Source organism: Terrapene carolina, unplaced genomic scaffold (assembly GCF_002925995.2).
Source record: "Terrapene carolina triunguis isolate 2854851 unplaced genomic scaffold, T_m_triunguis-2.0 Scaffold85, whole genome shotgun sequence".
In the NCBI taxonomy this organism is placed as follows: domain Eukaryota; kingdom Metazoa; phylum Chordata; order Testudines; family Emydidae; genus Terrapene; species Terrapene triunguis.
Window position 1 is genome coordinate 14,063,381 of NW_020664436.1, and position 14,380 is coordinate 14,077,760.

Consider the following 14,380-nt stretch of genomic DNA (forward strand, 5'->3'; position numbering starts at 1 on the left):
CCTTCTCTGCTGCTGGTGCAGAGGCCATGCCCAGGACACCCCTATCCTATCTCCAGCATAGTGCTTTGCTAATCCTTCTGTAAGAACAGCAATATCTTGAGAAGTGTGGTCACAGGGTGTGGTAGGCACTTCTCTCTTTTCCTTTGCTTGCTATGTTCATGCTTTGACAAAGCAGCGCTACCTCTGTAAGACTGTGTGTAATATGATATTTACACTAAACACCTGTTAATCTGCAAATTGAATCAAAAGTATGATTTAGGTACCTCCTGTTATAGGCTTTAGAAGCAATTAAATTAGCCTAGCTCTGTCATAATGATCATTAACACTTCAGCCTTTTCCTGCTGTATGTGTTTATCATCATCAGCAAGTGAAAGGGAAAGAAATTAGAGAGCAGAGACTTGAAAGAGCTTGAATCAAACCCCCAGATCTGAATACCCCACACACAGTGTTTTGATCCAGGTTTGAACTTTATATCTTATGCCAAACTCTAATCATTACCAATTTCTTGCAAAAAGGCTGTGCCTGAAAGAGTTAGTGTGTTACAAGGCAGCCGTGACCAAAATCAACCCCAAACAAATCATTCATCACTGCAAAGCTCCAGAACTAACTTGTACTTTCATCGAGAACAGTGCGGTTATAAACACACATCACAGATAAAGAGGAAACACAAAGTATGTACTGTAAGCTTTCATGAATCGTACACAAACAAAGCCTTTGATAGCTCTCTGAATACACACTATATCATTACGCCCAGGGCTAGCAGGCTCTCTGCAGTCTAGGTTTTTGGTTTCGAAAGGGATGCTTTTTAGTGGACTAAGAGAAAGGGATACATTCCCCCCACCCCCACTCAAATCTCTCCACTGGCTTTCTGCCCCTTTCCAGGTCAAGTCCAAGCTCCATGTCCCCAACATGAAGGAACTGAACACGTGGTGCTCATCCTGCCTACAGCGGTCCTCATCTCCTCTGTGTTTGTGTCTCTGCCTTTTTGCTCACTGTCCACCCCAGGCCTGGAATAGCTTTCCTTCTCCAGTACAACATGCCACTTCACGCTTCTTTAAACTTCTTTTGACTTGTCTTTCTCACTAACCCTCCCTCTCTCTGACACACACTGCTCACTCAGTAACTACCAAATTCTTTTTTTAAAATAATCTAGAACAGTACAATACATGTGTCAATCTAAATAATGTAATCCAGGTTCTAGGACCCTGCATAAAGATGGAGAGTTTGTCTACTGACTCAAGCTGGCAACCAGAGAAGAAGGGAGTTCCAGTTCAGGATATAAAAGCTTTGAGAACTCTCTTCAAAGCAGAGAGCAGCACTAGAATCCTCCAAGTTCAAGAGTAAGCTCTGGCAGGCCACTTATATTTGTTGTTGTTGTTGTTGTTGTTAACGCTTCCACCCAAAACTGGGTATCAGAGGGAGTTTTGTGAGAGTATGCCCTAAAACTAAAGATGGGCAAGAATTGTGATTTCCATTCTGTGAGAAAATTCCAGCATTTTAAAAAAAATAATTGTTCCAATTTGGAATGAAAAGCCAAATTTAAAAATATCCCACCAAACAACATTTTGATTCAGGACCATCAAAACATTTCATTTAGATAGTGTTGTCTCAATTCATTTCATTTTGACTTATATAAAAGTCAAAATGAAATTAACCAAAACACTATTGACATGAAATGTTTCAACTTTTTCCCCACCAACAGTTTCATTTCTAATAGATATGTTCCCACAAGAATGTTTGGATCTTGATGAAACTTTTTTTTAAACTGTTTCATGGAAAAAATTTTGATCAGCTCTACTTAAGGCCCAGACACATGTAAGGGTTCACAGGTGCAGATCCAAAAGAGAAAAAGGATTTGGAACCACTGAACTAGGAAGTGTCCCCAACCAAAAACCTTGAGAATAATGGTACAGGCTCCCATGCTTAAACTAAAAACAGAAATTCTAATTGCTAATGACTCAGATTTTAGTGGCTTCTTTAATGTGGCCCAACAGTGTCATTTTTACAGATACATTAACAGCTTTACATAGATAATGAATAATGAAGTTTCCATACAGTCGCTGACAATTTAATTGTGACACTTTCTTGATAAAATTGTTGCTCTGCCTCATTTTTATAAAAACACTGGGGCTTTGGGATTCTTAACAAAATGAACAGTCATATCCTTACAGCTGTAAAGTTTTCCCACTCATTGTAAATGATAACATGGCAATCAATGAACAATAGAAATGTACTGATTAGGGTGGTATCCTGTAAGGTGTATTATCATCAACTGGCCAAATCCTGAGGTCCTTGCTCAGGCAAATTCCCTTGGACATCAGCTAGTGTTCCCCTGTGTAAGGAATGAGTATAAACTCAGGGTTAAATTCACCCATATGCAAAGGGCCCACACAAAATCTTTACCCCATTTAAGACACAACTAAGCACTTATAGTGCATACGCCTTGTGCTGATACTCTGCACAGGGGAGAATTTTACCCTGAGTGTGAACTTCAGGATCTGGCTCAAATCCAGTTTGGATTTGGCCATTATTAGTTTCTTAATTGTATGCATAATACTGAATAGAAGAAACTTGTGGGAAATATAATTTTTGCCCCCGATCAAAACACCCGATTACCTGTTTACTAAGAAGTCACATAGAAAGAAAAGAAAAAACTGTTGAATGTAAAAATTTGCTCTTCCTCCCTCCCCTTTCTTTTTTTTGGTATACAAGTCTCTTGTCTGAAGACTGGAAATTGAACTGAGTCACCAAGTTTTAACTGGGATTTAGATTCAGCCCACTACAGAAACATGGGTCAGCTGTTAAATAGAGATTCAGAGCTAGAAAAGTTGGTTTTTAGCCTATGAGCATAGAGTAAGTTATTAAAGCGGGGAGCTTTTGAATTCACACCCATTTTACACACTTTCAGATGGTAATTTTTGACTTATTCTGTGAAAATAGTGGAAACTCTCTCTCTCTCTCTCTCTCTCTCTCTCTCTCTCTTCCCCGCCCCCCCACATGCTGCTTCAGAAGCACAGCCCTGGGAAACAATCACAGGTCATTTCATTCCCATTGTTCTCAATATGAACAAAGCAGTGCTGTCATTCATTCCCTGTATCCTACACAGGGCTCTGGGTTTAGGCAGAGACTGGAAATGATTTTCCACCAGGAAGGTTGAATAACGCTCTTGGAAGTACTGTAACTAGGATATTTCTTAGTGTGTGAAATTGCCTTGAGGGCACAGAATGGTATGGCTTATGAGCCAGGGTTTCCCCTTTTTGGAGAGGTGGGTATATTAGTAGGAAAAATAAGGTCAATTTTCAAAGCACTCAACTGTTTCTGGCAGGTTGTCTAGACTATCTGACTAAAGCTAATTTACAATGGGGAGATGCCCACACCAGGAGCCATTAAGTCTAGCCAGTCCCACAGCTCTTGTCCCTGGGCATCAGTTTGACAAAATTATGACATAGGAAGGCACTGAACCACTGCTGGAAACATAATGCTCTTTATTCCAAGGAGACTTTTGTCTGATTCTGTTAGCTATTGCATAGTGAGGGTGTTTCATTATTAGGTGCAGGAGAAATATTCAATACAAGAAAATATTCTCAGGCAAGTGGCTAGAGCAATTTTTTTTTCACTTTACCTTCAGGCCAGGAAAATTAGGTTCATTGTCAGGGTTCTAACTGAGCTGGGAAAACTGATATGGTCTCCTAGCACTTTTCCCAGCAGGATATTCTCGCTCTCTTCCAACCAATGAATATTTTTATATAAGAAATATATATATAAGAAATTGGAGAGACAGATCTAAAACTGTTCTGATAATCTGAGATCATGTGTAACATAACGTATTCAACAGATTTTATCTATTTTCTGTACACAGAATGTACACAGGCGGAACACAAAATTCTCACATTTATTCACCATTCAGAATTACTCATAAATTTCATCCCAAAATTATTCTACTGAAGCAAATAACTTGAACAGTCAGAGGCAAATATTCAAACTTTGAAATCCATGCTTTTTGATAATTAAATGACACAGGCTGCCATTTCTGTTCCCTTATTACCATAACTAACCAATACTGAAAGAATTTTAATTTTTGAATATAACAACTGAATACAGAATTTAAAATTCATGTTCATCAATGACCGGCCCACCAGTGCCCAGATTTGTTAGTCTCCTGGCTCACTGCAAAGCCCATATTTATTCTCTTTTGCAAGTCTGTTGAGAAGGGGCTAGGCTGAGGTGGACAGATCATCATGCAGTCCTTTTGCATTACGTTGTGATTTCACCTTATTGCATAGCAATGGACACCACAAGATCGGCATCAATAGTTACATTTTAGACAATTGCGGAGGCAAGGTTTGCAACCACAGGACGTTGGACTGGAAAGTGAGCCTGCCCCACACGCACCCTGCAGAGGTGGCTCCTTTCCCAGGGGCTAAGCCCGGCATTGCAACCTGGTATATGGGGTCACAGTTCCATTCAGGTTTGCCCCAGCCACTTCTCCGTCATGACGGAGGAGCAGCTGGATCATATCTGAGTGATTAGCATTGCAACCTGGCACATTCGGTTGCAGCGCCATTCAGGTTTGGCCCGGCACCCCTCTGGACAGTTGGGAGGCCAGGCCAAATTTCAGAGCGTAGTGTGCACCATGTTGCAAGGCCCAGAGCAGGAAGCTGTGCCCAGTCTATGCCAGGTGAGTGCAGGACAGGCTCACTCTCTAGTCCCATGTGAAAATTCATGGCAAACATCTCCTTTCGCTGATTGCACAAAATGCTTGAAAAGATGCCACACATACCCTATTAGCCCTGCCATTGACTTTAGACATTTGAAGAAATAAAATCAAATATTTGAGCTTTCAGACTTAAAATATGATGGATTGGCACCAGCCATGGGGCCACATATGCTTAACCTGGCTGCACCAGATCAGTAATAACCCCGTGGAGCTCTTAGACTCCTCGAATAAAGTTGTACAGTGTGGTCATGGACAGAGGTCCATAAGTGTACTCAAAGGGGCCACGTTTATATAATTTTTGGTGGTATCCAGAACGGGTCCAAGCAGAGCCTGTGGGGGGACGCGGAGAGCTTCAGGGGGACGCGGGATCCAGAGCGCTTCAGGGAGGCGCGGAGTCCAGGGCGGCCTGAGAGGTTTGGGGGGGCCTGGCACCGGCAGCAGCGAGCGACCTGGCCCCAGCCTGTCCCACTCCACCAGCTCCCAGCATCGCTTGGGGGAGGGGGCAGAAGCCAGAAAAAGGCGGGGCGGGGACTTGGGGGAAAGGGTGGAATGGGGGTGGAGCAGGGATGGGCTGGGGCCAAGTCGCTTGCTGCTGCTGGCGCAAGGCCCCCCGCTAATCCCCCAGGCCGCCCTGGACCCAGAGCCGTCCTGTCCATAGGACGGACCAGGGCAAACACCCCAGGCCCCATGCTTCAGGGGGACGCGGGGTCCAGGGCAGCCTGGAGGATTAGCGGGGGGTCTTGGCACCGACAGCAGTGAGTGACCCGACCCCGGCCCGCTCCTGCTCTGCCCCCATTCCACCCCTTCCCCCAAGGTGCCGGCCCCGCCCCTTTTCAGCTTCTGGCCCCTCCCCCAAGCGACGCTGGGAGCCAGCGGGGCTGGCAGAGCGGAGTAGGGCAGGCTGGGGCTGGGTCGCTTGCTGCTGCCAGCTCCAGGCCCTCCACTAGCTGCCCAGGCTGCCCTGGACCCCTGAAGCGCAGGGCCCCCCAAAGCGCGGTAAGCCCAAACATTGGTGGAGCCAGGCCCACATTCCTAAATGTTGGTGGAGCACAGGCACCACAGGCCCATATAACTCTATGCCTATGAGTGTACTATTGTTGTTGTTCACCACACTAAAACTCAACCATCCAAGTGCTCATAGAAAATGAAGGCAAAAAGTTGGGAACACAGTCAAATTGAAATTACTTTTCCTATTCAAACAATAATTCACATTTTTTTTTATCCACTCTTTGCTCAGGTCTAGTTTTTTCTTAGATCAAACTGCATAGTCCATGTCACATACTGACATCTCCAGATGTGATTCAGGAAACTGTAAAGTCACATATATTTTCCAGCTAAAATAATTTTAAATACGCTCTTATTTTTTGACCCAGCCCTTTTCTATGTGTGATAAAACTGATGTCTCAACGCTCCTCATTCACTTATTTTTTTCTTACCATAATAGTAACTACTCTCATAGCTGATAAGTATTAAAATAGCAACAGAGAGACTTACCCTGCAAATGCTTATTACTGAGCACAGGGCCAGATTTTCAGATGTATTTAGGGGCCTAAACATGGAGATAGATACCCAGTAGAATTTCCAAAAGAGGGGAGTTCGGCATCTCATGGTATTTTCAAAAGCACCCAAGCAGATTAGGTAACTAGCTGCATCTTCAGTCGCTGTGGAAAATCTGGCTCACAGTGCTTAATACCATGCATACTCAATGGGAATACCCACATTTTTAAAGCAGAAGTACATGTTTGTAGGATCATTCCCACAGTGTGAGGCTGGGAAAGAGATGTTAGTATGATTAAGATTATTAAAGTGTTTAAACAAACATTTTTAAGCCACTTACCTGGTACGGATACAGGGTGACCCCATTTGTTCTCGACAAGGACCAGGTGCCGTCAAGGTACTGATGAGCCTGGATAGCTACAGAGTTTAGGATGTTGCCATTGCTGGGGCTGGTAGCCATTTGTAGGCTGACCTTGGCCTGGTGTCCAGGGGAACCATTTTTCTTCTCCAACCCATTGACGATCCCCAGGCTGTTGGGCTTCCCACTGTGCTTGTTGGCCACAAAGCCTGTGTAATTAGCAGTAGTGTAGGAAGTGGGCATGTATGCCCAGTCTCTGGGCTGCAAGCTGCCCATATGTCGGGAACCCACTAAGGTGGGAATATTGGAGAGGGGTGGGGGAGAGCCTGGTGAGGCATCATACTGTTCGGTGTTGGCAGCCTGCTCAAGCGTCAGCACCATCTGAATGGCCTCCTGCTTCAGCTGGTTTAGGTGGGTGGCACAAACATCGCATCTGTTGTCCCTCTCGTTCCATGCCTTCCGAATGGTGTTGGGAACTTGGAGTTTGTCGTGGATCACCGAAGAGAAAGCTGGGTCCTGAAAGCCAAGCAGAGGGGGGGAGGGGGGAAGAGAACGTTTAACCAGGATCATTGCAGTGAAACATTTCTGCTGAGGATTGTGCATTTCAAAAGGCAATTTATGAGATAAGCTTAAAAAGCAAACAAAGGCCATTTGATACAGTGAACATATGCCAGCAGAAGAGTTAAACGAAAATTAGAAACTAGGATGTGTTCAGGAGAAACCTTCTCTTTTACTTCAAATACAGAGAAATGGCAAATGTATTTAAATATTCTTTATTCCATCGCAAACCTCAGTGTATGGCAGAGAGAATGAATTAACCTGCTCTACCCCACTGCTGGCTTGAATGAAATCTGCTCTCAGTTACACAGGTGACATAGAGCCTAACTCCACTGAAGTCAAACGGCTGATAAGCTTCACAGTCTATCTAGAGGTCAGTATTTGGTCTTTGACAGCTAAAAGAGCTGGGTGAAAACCAGGAAAACAGTTTCACAATTTTTTTTTTTTTTTAAACAAAACTCAAGGGATGCAAACCAAGGCAAGCTAGTATGCACATAGTGGGAAAGGAGGAGTGGAGAGTATAAGGCATGGAAGGAAGGGTTCATAAGTGGGAGGGTCATATTAATTACAATCCGTCTTTATTATATACTCAAGCATTTTATTTTCTCTGTTTAACTACCGTGAAGAGCTCCTCAGCATGCAGTGATTAATTGATTCATAAATCATGGTGCCTTTTTATGCACAGCAGCAAAAAGAGCAGTTCTAGCAGCAGAAGCCCAAGAGAGTCATATAAACTGATGGGGAAACAACAGGGGGCTGAGATCTGATCAAGCCTCAGGCTGGTCACTTCTATTCAGTGCACAAGGGGGTCAGAGCATCAAAGTGTGTCAGAAGACAATAACTGTGTTGTACAGCAGCTCCCCACTCGTCACACTGCTGTGAAGAATCAGGGAAAAATGGGGAAGAACAGTTGTCAGATTTTATTTTCCATCCCACAGAATGCCCACCATAGCTATGGCTGCAGAGCAAGTAAACTAGCTTATCCATTTCAACAGCAATATAGGAGGTTTTCACCCCCTTCATTTACATCCAGGTAATGCAGAAAGGGAAACTACTTTCACCACAGTGCTTGAGAAAAGCTCTCTATGTAGCAAGATTAAGATCTTGGTCTTATTTCTAATTTGCTTGATATGCATCAGGGAAACACCCTGACAGTTCTACCTTCCTCTAGCTAGTGCCACAGAGCTGGTTATTGTTCTTTGAAAGTTAACCACCCCTTAGGCAATTGGGCTGGAACCCAGAGTAATTACATACAGTGCTCAGATCCAGCAGCAGTACAGCATGGAAATTCCCGGACACTATAATAAGTATTCCAAGGAAATACTGTAAGGTCATTTCTAAAGTAAGCAAGTGTCAGAAAGATATAAATAATATTCAAGTAGCACAGTGGCTTTAAGAGATACTGAGTGTCAATGACTTCAGCTTCATCTCAGTGTAAAAACAAACATCAGATCATTCTGATATAATAAACAGAGTGAGAAAGGAAGATCTTTCCTCTTCCTGAGGAGAAACTAGGAAGACGGGCTCAACTTTGGATTTTTGATCCTTATGTATGGTGTTGCCATTCTGACAAGAGTCCATTGGATAGCTCTGCATTGGTTTCAGGACGCGAAATATAAAAAAACATAATATAACAAAAACAAAAGACGTACAGGTGCTAGAAAAATGTGTCACTAGGCAAACTAATACCCCAAACATTAATCAGATTTGGGTGGACTAAAGTCTGTTCTCATAACATGACCTCTAAGTGGATGCTGGCTTAAAAATATTAGTCTTGACTAATTTTTGTTCTTCTGCATTGGCAGATCTGTTGCAATGTTGGGCCAGGAAAGGAAAGTCTGACTGGGCCGATGGATCCTTTACTGCCTTTGACATGGAGGACGTTAAATCTCCATTCTCAGTGAGACACCCATGCAAACACTTAAGATTGCAGAGAAACAGCTGCATGACAACTGTGGCTTCAGCATTCTATCAGCAAGTAATCTGCAGGAGTTCCATGGGGGAATGCTGGTTATTTTAATAAGCAGCAAGTAACTGGTCCTTGCCAGTGTATTAACTAGGGATGGATGAACCTCAAAAGAAGTTCATGTTCACTGCAAGAAGTGCCAGGAGCCCGAAAGGCTATCCATATCATCAGAACTGTTGGGGTCTGCAAAACAGCACTAAATCTCATGACAACAGGTTTGCTTGAGAGCTTTCAGGTAGGGCTAGAAATACCGGGGAGTTTGGCACTTGTTCCGAGTCCTGTCTGGAACAAAGAGTTCAGAGCTCCAAAACTGAAATATCACAAAAGATTCACCTTTCCTTTTTTTGAATCACAAAAAGGACTTTGTTTGAGTTCAGGGCAAAGGTTCAGGATGGCTTTTATTGCAGCAAAATTGGTTCACCCATCCCCAGTATAAACAGCATTGTAGTGTGGGGACCTAGTTGACACTAAACAGGCAAAGAAGCTTAAGGCGTCTGAAGGCGTCAGAAGATCGGTCACAATGAAAACTGCAATTCAAGTGAGTAAACTGATAACATCTAGGCAAGCGGTGATCTAAACTGTGCACACGGTCAGCTTATGGAAAACATGCTCTGATTACTGTTACCTTCCCCTCCTTTGTCCCATCCTGTTTATGTTACACAATACCTATTATTTGTATTATATTGATGCCTTGAGGCCCCAACTGAGCCCACAACCCATCATCCAAATGGACAAGACAAAACAGAGTGGGGTAAAGTAAGGATTATTATCCTCATTTTACACATGAAAAATTGAGGCACAGAGAGATTAAAATTTGTCCGAAGAGATTGCAGAGCCAGGATTTGAACCCTGGCCAGGATTTGAAATCCCTGGCCAGTGAATTATAAGCTTTTTTGTACAGCATCTAGCACAACGGTGTCCTGGTCCCTGACCAACACCGCTAAGTACTGAAGGGATACTAATATGTCTGCGTTCACTGTGCTAACCCATCGTCCACACGCTCAGTACTTTATATTTATGTGCACCTGCATCCCTATGATCTCCTCGGTAGGGAACACACCTGTTGTGGCTTTACTTGAACACACTGCACTGGCAATATTAATACTCACACAGTACAATGTGGGTGTATGTTTGCCCTGGTTGCAGGAAGACTTTCCTGTTCGCTTTGAATGTTGAGGATCAGGGAAAGTACTTTCCTTTTATGTTTCAGACTCTCACTTAAGGGACTTCCACCCCTCCCCCCCCCCCATTCTGAGCAGTTGAGCAATACCTGAAGCTTTGACTCCTGGACTCACTCCACGTGAGAACATTCCTGTTTTCTACCTGACATCACTGTAGCTCTCTCATCACAGAAAGAAAGGGAGACAGCTGTGGTCATTCCCCATTAGCAAAGCATGCTGCTTACCTCTAAAAAGCACCCCATAACACACTGTTTGGGACAAACTATAGTACTTACACAAGCTAGCTACACCGCTCTGGGCGGAACTTCAATCTCATCACTAAAATGGCAGCTCAAAGCCAGAAAAAAATCCCTGCTTCCTCCCAACTGGCTTGGTGCACATCTCCCTGATCTTATAAAAGGGAACTTAAAGGATAGATTTCAACATTACGTATGCCCAGTTGCACACCTATATTTGCTTGGAGCTCAGATGCTACAGGGGTGTGGGTCATGCAAATAAGGAGAGAATGATGGGCACAAATCAGATATTTGCATATGCACATGCCCAATTAGGTACCTATTAGACCATAGGTATGTGGAAATACCTGCTATGCGTACCAGATTTTTGCACACATGAAAAGTATGTGCGTGACTGTGCACATCTAACTTTGAAACGCTGTCCCTAATTGTAATACTTCTGTAGTTATTCCTTAAGTTCACCCAATTATGGTTTTAATCTACTCTACTGAAGAAGACTCCATTCTCCAATGGACCTAGTGTCTCTTTTATCCAGTTGTATTCTTTGACACTAATTTATAGAAGATGCTATTAGCCTGTCAGAAAGAGTGGTGAAGAGGAATTAAGAGTCAGTGAGGCAGCTGGATGGTGGGGGCCATCTCCTGCTTGGAGTCACTCACAAAGTTCCACATAGAGCTTCTATTTTTAAAAAGGTACAAGCAGCAATGGCTGCTGATATGTGATCAATCATACAAGGTGATGGATGAGGGGAAGGAGAACAAAGATCAAGGGATACACAACTCTGTCCAGGAAGAAGTGTGGTTTCCAGACTCTCTCCTCCCAGCAGGGGGTAAGAGAACTAATTAAGAAACATTGGCAGGAAGGGAGGCCCTTTCCCTGATTAAAAAAAAAAAACACATGGTTTTCACCATTGTATAAATACACTCCAAGCACTGTCCCACTAGCCAAGTGGCTAGTTTCTGCTTAAGAAGTAAACTCCTCTGCTCTCTTTTCTTGTGTGAAGGTAAATGCAGTGTATTTTTCCTTCGACTAAAAAGTACTTACAAATTCACATTCCCGACACACCTGGGATACAGGGCTGGCCTTACCAGGAGGCGAACTGAGGCAGCCGCCTCAGGTGCCAGACTATGGGGGGGCGCCACTAGGACCCAGAGTATAGAAAATTGTGTCTGCTGCTGGTGTATATGTATTTTCTCTGCTCTAGATGCACAGAGATGGTGGAATGCTGTGCTGGAGGAAGGAGGGCACAAGAGACATAACAGGCAGACAGGAGAAAAGGCGAGAGGGAATAACAGAAAGCAGCAGGAGCTGCAGGGAGAGAGAGGAGGAGGAGCCTCTTATGTACCTCTCTAGCACCCCCAGGGAGCCTGGACTGATTAACACCAGCTTCTGAGCGAGGTTCCTGTTTCCTGCTGCTTCCCTGAACCCACTCGAGGAGAACAGGCAGTCAACTGAAGTAGTAGGAGCCAGCTAGGCCCTTAAGACGCTGATATCTTCCCACACTCAGGCCCTGCTACCAGCCTGCTTATTTGTTCCCTTCAATTGAGTGTTGAGAGCCACTATAGCTGGCACAGAACAGCAGTCATGAGTGAAAGAAAAAAACGCCCCTCTGGGGCAGCATTCAGAAAAAGAAAGAAAGCAAAGGAAGCTGTTCTATCTAAGCAGGAAGGCACTCACCTGAGATACACAGACAAATGTTCACAGTGAGCCTTCCGGCCCTAGTGAGGATGTGAGTGGTGAGGAGATGCCTGATCTTTCAGTTAGTCAGAGTGCAGGTGACCTGGCAGCTACTGCAGCATCCATATCTCCATCTCAAATGGACAGGGCCGGCTCCAGGCACCAGGCAACCAAGCACATGCTTGGGGCGGCTCCTGGTAAGGGGCGGCCAATCTTGGGGTGGTGGGGGGGGGCAGCGCGGCGCGGCATTCCGCGGGGCAGGGGGGGGCCCGGGGGGGGGGGACTCAGGGGGGGGGGGAGGGCGGCGCGGGGCGCGGCGCTCGGGGGGGGGGTTCCGGCGGCATGGCGCGGCGCTCGGGGTGGGGGGCAGGCTCTGGCGGTGCGGCGCTCGGCGGGGGGGCGGCACGAGGCCATGGCTTATGTACTCAAAAACCCAGAATGCTGCATACTGTTTTTGTTGCACTCTTCCAGTCTAATGTTCCAGCCACCTTGGGTTCTACAGGAACAAAGGACTGGAAAAATCTGGCTAGAAATCTGGCATGCCATGAGAAGGCAGCAAATCACCAGAGAGCATTCCATAGGTGGAAAGAGCTTGAGATGAGACTATGGTTAAAGGCCACCATAGATGATCAGCATCAAGAGAAGATTGCATTAGAGTCTCTTTACTGGCAAAATGTTCTGAAAAGGCTCATTGCCATTGTGAGAATGCTTGCTACCCAAAACCTAGCACTGCGTGGCACTTCAGATCAGCTGTATGTGCCAAACAATGGAAACTTCCTTAAAATTGTGGAGCTGATGGCTGAGTTTGATGCTGTACTCCAGGATCATCTAAGAAGAGTCACCACCCAAGAAATGTACAAATACCACTACTTTGGAAAAACAATTCAAAATGAGATCATACAGTTACTGGCAACAATAGTCAAACAGAAGATCGTGGCAGTTCTGAAGTCAGCAAGATATTATTCTGTTATTCTGGACTGCACACCTGACATCAGCCATAGGGAACAAATGACTTTAATGGTGCATTTTGTAACAACAACAGAACCTAGTGAAAATGCCCCTGCAATGGTGACTGTCGGAGAGCATTTTCTAGAATGTATTGACATTGATGATACTACAGGAGCTCATATGACAAATGTGCTTCTTAAAAAGCTGGAAGATACGGGAATTGCGATAGCTGACATGAGAGGTCATGGCAACCATAATGGTGCCAACATGAGAGGAAAGAACAGAGGAGTGCAGACACGGATCCAAGAGTTAAACCATCGAGCTTTTTTTGTCCCATGCAGTTCTCATTCATTGAACTTGGTGATCAGTGATGCAGCATCAGCTTCTAGTGAGGCTGCTGAATTTTTTAATGTAATTCAAAGCATCTATGTATCAACTCATCGATGGCAAATTTTGAAGCAACATCTGGGAACATCCTCTCTGACACTAAAACCACTGAGTGCCACACGATGGGAAAGTCGAGTGGAGGCAATGAAGCCTATCAAACACCAAATTGGGAAGATAGATGATGCCATAGTTGCCATTATGGAGGATAATGCTATTACAGGAACTGTTTGTGGGAGAACAGTGGCAGAGGGAAATGGAATCCCCAGAAACATACATAACTTCAAATTTCTGTGTGGCTTAGTGTTGTGGCATGACATACTATTTGAAATAAATGTTGTAAGCAAGAGACTCCAAGATGTTGACCTTGATATATCTGGAGCAATGGAACAACTGTACAAAGAAAAGTCATACCTACAGTCTTACTGGTTAGATGAGGGATTTCAAAACATTCTGAAGAGTGCACAGAAGTTGACAGAGGAACTTCACACTGAAGCTATTTTCCCACCCATTCAATAATACAAGAGTCACCGAAGAAGACGACACTTTGATTACATGGCACGGGATAATCCCATAAGTGACCCCAAACAACAATTCAAAGTTGAATTCTTTAACCAGGTGCTAGATTCTTCAACTGACTATTGCACAAAGTGTAATGCAGCTCAAGGAACACAGCAGTATATTTGGGATGTTGTATGATATTCTAAAACTCCTCACTATACCTGAAGACCAGCAGGTACTGACTACACCAGCAATGCAGGGCACTAGAGCAGGGCCGGCTCTGGCTTTTTTGGCGCCCCAGGCAAAAAAGCCTCCGGCTGCCCCCCCCCCAGTGGGGGGGGGGGGCAGGGCAGCCGG

At 44.6% G+C, this 14,380-nt stretch overlaps 1 protein-coding gene across 2 annotated transcripts in view; it reads right to left on the bottom strand.

Moving 5' to 3' along the window:
• KIF26B (kinesin family member 26B) overlaps nucleotides 1–14,380 on the bottom strand; it is a 403,870-nt gene that overhangs the window by 272,184 nt on the left and 117,306 nt on the right. For both annotated transcript variants that reach the window (XM_024210254.2, XM_024210253.2), the window contains exon 3: nucleotides 6,555–7,088. In XM_024210254.2, the coding sequence (XP_024066022.1) occupies nucleotides 6,555–7,088 (534 nt within the window). The remainder of the gene's footprint in view (nucleotides 1–6,554; nucleotides 7,089–14,380) is intronic.